Genomic DNA, 5,770 nt, shown 5'->3' with positions numbered 1-5,770 from the left:
TAGCTGGAACTTGCTGTGAATCTGCCAGTTGGGCAAGATGAGAAGAACAGGCACCAATAGCATAGCTAGCTGCTGTGCTGACATGGCTCCTGCCTGCTGGTTTATCTGTTGTGTCTCATTCTTTTTTTTTTTTTTAAGATTTTATTTATTTATTCATGAGACAGAGAGAGAGAGAGAGAGAGAAAGGCAGAGACACAGGCAGAGGGAGAAGCAGGCTCCATGCAGGGAGCCTGATGTGGGACTCGATCCTCGGTCTCCAGGATCAGGCTGAAGGCGGCGCTAAACCGCTGAGCCACCCGGACTGCCCGAGTCTTATTCTTTTTATATCCCTCCTTATACTAACTCTAAACAAAGGATGCACCTAGAAATTTCCTGGAGAAATGGTCTTGGGACTAGATACACCAATAAGGTATAAGAGCTTGGAAGTCATCTCAGAAGAAGAAGTGAGGGAGCCCAGAGTTCAAAGGGAAGGCTTCAATTTTAGTATATGTGCTGCTGAAGGGAGCACAAAAGGAAGGCTTCAAAGAGCCATTAGGATGTCACAGGGGATTCTGGATCTTCTTAGTGCATCCTACCATGAGGAAAGACAGGAAGAGTGGAAGAGTATGCCCTTTTATCGACAATGTTAATCTTTTGGCTTTTTAAAAGATTATTTATTTATTTATTTTTTTTTAAAGATTATTTATTTATTTATTTGAGAGACAGACAGAAAGAGAGAGAGGCAGAGGAAGAAGCAGACTCTCCACTGAGCAGGGAGCCGGATGCTGGGCCTGACCCCAAGATTCTGACATCATGATCTGAGCCTAAGGCAGATCCTTAACTGACTGAGCCACCCAGGCACTCCTGGCAATATTAAGGTGGTATCTGTCATGTCCCTTTACTGTGAAGTTACCATTTTTCCTTTTTTATTAATATGTATTTCATGTGGCGATACATTGAGACTAGGCAAATATCCTATTTCTTTTTTTTCTTTTTAAAAATTTTATTTATTTATTCATCAGAGACACAGAGAGAGAGGCAGAGACATAGGCAGAGGGAGAAAGGGGCTCCTTGCAGGGAGGCCAGTGCAGGACTCAATCCCCGGACCTGGGATCATGACCTGAGCCTAAGTCAGGTGCTCAATCACTGAGCCACCCGGGCGTCCCTATTCTGTTTCTTTCTTTCTTTCTTTTTTTTTAGATTTTATTTATTTATTCATGGGAGATACAGAGAGAAAGAGAGGCAGAGACACAGGCAGAGGGAGAAGCAGGCTGTATGCAGGGAGCCTCATGTGGGACTTGATCCCGGGTCTCCAGGATCACACCCTGGGCTGCAGGCGGCGCTAAACCGCTGTGCCACCGGGGCTGCCCATCCCTATCCTTTTTCTTATCATACGTTGTCCTATTAATTTTAACACCCAATAATAATTTTCTGGGGTTTATCCAGAAATAGGTATTTTCTATTCCACTATCCCTGAGTTAATTATTAATGAGACTTTTGCTCCTAGAAAAGAAAATAGAATTTTACTGTTAGAAAGAGCTGTCCCCTCTTCACAGTTTCAGTTATGGTTTGGTTTCAAAGAAGGTGAAACTTTAGAATTCATCAAACACATTAGAAAGGCTAATGCATGAAAATGCTTTTTTTAAAGATTTATTTTATTTATGGGGTCCCTAGGTGTCACAGTTGGTTAAGCATCCAACTCTTGGTTTTAGCTTAGGTCATGATCTCAGGGTCCTAAGTTTGAGCCCTGCATTAAGCTCGACTCAGTGAGGAGTCTGCTAAAGTTTCTGTCTCCCAGAAAAAAAAAAAAAGTTTCTGTCTCCCTCTGCCCCTCCCCACATGCATTTTATTTATTTATTTGAGAGAGAGAGAGAGAGAGAGAAAGAGAATAGGAGTGGAGGGAGGCAGAGGGAGAGTGAGAAAATCCCAAGCAGACTCCTCACTGTGTGCAGAGCCAGACACAGGGCTCTATCCCACCACCCTGAGATCACAACCAGAGCCAAAATCAGGAGCTGGATGCTTAACCCACTGAGTCACTCAGACACCACTGAAATTATTGTTTCAAATGCTTTAATAAGAATTCACTCTTTGGGCAGCCCTGGTGGCTCAGCGGTTTATCCCCACCTTCAGCCCAGGGTGTGATCCTGGGGACCCAGGATCAAGTCCCACGTGGGGCTCCCTGCATGGAGCCTGCTTCTCGCTCTGCCTGTGACTCTGCCTCTCTCTCTTTCTCTCTCTTGAATAAATAAATAAATCAAATCTTTAAAAAAAAAAAAAGAACTCACTCTTTTTGATTTCCATACAAGTCAGTGTATGTGGCAGGGGGTTGGTATATATGTGTAACCTTGAACATGCAGGCCCATTTACTCTTGAAGTCATGACAGACAAGAATAAATTAACACCATGGGTTTGACATATCCATGCAGAAGTACAACTCAGCAATGCAGACCCTCTCTTGGGTAACATCATATAACATAATGAGAGACACAAGGCCAGCATATTATATCTCAACATAGTAGGCAAAATTGAAAGAAAAAAAAAAGGAACAGTTCTTTGGAAAAAATTGAATAAAGTAACCTGTAGGAGCTTCAGAAAATTGTTGGTTAAATTCATTTTTATTTTCATCTCTAAAGTAATGAATGACAATTCTTTAGGCCTTTCTTCACAAAGTACCTATATTCTGAAAGTGTGAATTCCTTTCATAGAATCACACCCTGTCTAGGACAGAGTCTTAAATGACCTCCATATTTCAGATGAACCATCTTTGCTTCATTGAAAAGAGTGGCATTATGGATGGTCTATACCCTTGGATAGTTAAGAAACAAAAATACTCACTTATGGTACAAATTGCCTTATTGTAAAGCCTGACAGAATTTGGGATCTAAGCCAGAGAATTTTCTAACATTTCTGCCGCAAAAGGGCAGCAAAATCACATGAAAATCTTTTCTGGGCCCAGATCAAACAGTACATTAAAAGGTTTTGCTACTGCACAACTTTCCCAAAGGCACTAGTCCTTCTCAAAATATTTATTCGAAGTGCTTTGAACTTGCTCTAACAGGTGAACACAGGACTGCAGATATTGTGGAAAGTTATATACAACCCCTACTCCCTTGATTTCCTTTATTAAAGAGATTGAAATCTAAATTGGTCACTGGTTTGCCTCTCTTTCAGCCAGCGTGGCCAGAGGAGAGGCAATTCTAGTCATTAGTGAGATGTACGTTAAGTCTTGAAAAAAGGGAGAAAAGGAAAAGCTTTGGGAGGAAGATTTTGGCTTTTCTTCCTGCTTCACACCAGAAATATGAGTAAAGAAAAATGGAGTGGGAAGACAGAAGGAGCCATGATTCCCTGTAGACATCCTATTGCATAAGCTACCTCCTGACAGGTTAGCTAATTAAAATATGCCCCAATGTGTTTAAAGTACTATCGTTGGGTTTTCTTTTGTTTTTAAGACATCACCCCACATAAGAAAGGTGTTTTGGAGATACTGAATTAAAAAACAAACAAACAAACAAAAACCCCAGAACACCTAGGTGGCTCACTAGTTGAGCATCTGCCTTTGGCTCAGGACTGATGGGGTCCTGGGATGGAGTCCTGCATTGGGCTCCCCCTGGGGAGCCTGCTTCTCTTTCTGCCTATGTCTCTGTCTCTCTCTATGTGTCTCTCATGAATAAATAGATTAAACCTTTTAAAATTTTTTAAAAATAAAAAAACCTTTAAGTAACAACTAGTGGTACAATTAATTTTCAAATTTTGTCAACATAGAGGATTCAAATTCAGATTGCTTAGGGCAAATATTTTTGTATATATTTACTTCATATATAAATATCTATTGTAAAAAAAATTAAAAAAATAAATATCTATTGTATATAGTAGGAATAAAGCAGTCGCAGAAAATAAAGGACTGATTTAATAAAAGTAAAAGGTAGTAACATTTCATCAAGTAAATGTTTTGCATTCTACAAGAAATATTTGAGTTACTTTAATAGGTAAACTACAAGGATCTATGATTCAACTAATTTATTTGGTGAGGAATGCTAGCTACCAGAACAAGTTCTTTATTTTTTACAGAATGTTTTACTGAGTTTTGTTTTCATTTTTCAATTAGCTGTGTTGGTATTACAAATGAACCATATATAAACGAACCATTTGCAATACATATAATTATTCAAACTTACATGGTAAAAAATGAAAGTTTCACATCAATGTCAATTAGCTATGCACACTTTTGAAATGGAAGTGAAATGGAATATGTTGGTTAAGAATAAATTGGTGAATGTTTCTGTGATTACGTTGTAGGGGTAAGGCACTTTCATAATTACTGAAGGGAATGTAAATGTGACAAAAACTATCAAAATCGCAAAAGCACATTTCCTTGGAATCAGCAATTCTACATTTAGGAATTTATTCTGAAGATGTACTCACATGCATTCATGGAAAATCATACATGCACAAGATTATTCTTGCAGCACAGTTTGCAATAGCAATCTGGAGACAAATGTTCATAAACGGGATTGGCTCTATGAATTATTGTGTATTCATAGAAAAAATATTATTGAAAAGAATGAAGTAACTCATTATGTACTTATATGAAGCAATCTCCAACTTGTTATAGGTAAAAAGAAAAATGTTGAAAAAAATGGATGGACAGTATATGGGTATACCATATATGGGTATGTAAAAATATATATTTATATATATTTTCCCCCCTGGTATAGATATAACTGTGGGAGAAACTGACATTTGCTGCTTTTGGTGACTAAGAGTGATACGTGGGTTAATGTCACTAGGAACAGGGTAGGAGAAAAACTGCAAACCTATTTTTTTAATTATAAGCAATGTGTAAGCTATTACTTATCTTACAAAAGAGAATTAAAATATATATTACAGGGGAAAGAGTGCAGGGTTTGAAAGATGGCGGACAATGTGGACCAGCAACAAACTACCAACACCGTAGAAGAGCCCCTGGATCTCATCAGGCTCAGCCTGGATGAGCGAATTTATGTGAAAATGAGAAATGACCTAGAGCTTCGAGGCATATTACATGCTTATGATCAGCATTTAAATATGATATTGGAAGATGTGGAAGAAACTGTGACTCCTATAGAAATTGATGAAGAAACATATGAAGAGATATATAAATCAACAAAATGGAATATTCCGATGCTTTTTGTCCGGGGAGACGGTGTTGTACTAGTTGCTCCTCCATTAAGAGTTGGCTGAAACAAAGAATTTATCGTGTATGGAATATAGGAGATTTGTTGTTGTTGTTGTTGTTGTTTTTAAGATTTATTTATTTATTTATTCCTAGAGATGCAGAGAGAAAGAGAGGCAGAGACACAGGCAGAGGGAGAGGCAGGCTCCATGCAGAGAGCCTGACATGGGACTCGATCCAGGGTCTCCAGGATCACGCCCTGGGCTGCAGGCGGCGTCAAACCGCTGCGCCACTGGGGCAGCCCCGGAATATAGGAGATTTTGTATGATTGCCTCTTTAAATGTAGAAGACATTCAAAAGAGAAACCTGCGTTCATTTTGATATTAAGAAATGACCAAGGATTCTTCCACCCTGAAATGAGTTGATTTGCAGATAACTCAAACATTCTTTTTTTTTTTTTTTTTTTTTTTTTAAAGATTTATTTATTTTATTCAGAGAGAGAGACTGAAAGGCAGAGACACAGGCAGAGGGAGAAGCAGGCTCCATGCAGGGAGCCCGACATGGGACTCGATCCCAGGTGCTCAGGATCACACCCCAGGCTGCAGGCGGCGCCAAACCGCTGCGCCAACAGGGCTGCCC

General features: G+C 39.3%; 1 protein-coding gene across 1 annotated transcript; it reads left to right on the top strand.

The window, feature by feature from the left end:
• Positions 1-4,890: 4,890 nt before the first annotated feature.
• Positions 4,891-5,199, top strand: LOC121482373 (U6 snRNA-associated Sm-like protein LSm3). The gene has a single exon (XM_041740292.1). It carries the CDS (start codon positions 4,891-4,893, stop codon positions 5,197-5,199), a length of 309 nt encoding a protein of 102 aa, XP_041596226.1.
• The last annotated feature ends 571 nt before the right edge of the window (positions 5,200-5,770 follow it).

This window comes from Vulpes lagopus, chromosome X (genome assembly GCF_018345385.1).
Source record: "Vulpes lagopus strain Blue_001 chromosome X, ASM1834538v1, whole genome shotgun sequence".
Lineage (NCBI taxonomy): Eukaryota > Metazoa > Chordata > Mammalia > Carnivora > Canidae > Vulpes > Vulpes lagopus.
This window is presented reverse-complemented; position numbering and strand designations above follow the sequence as displayed.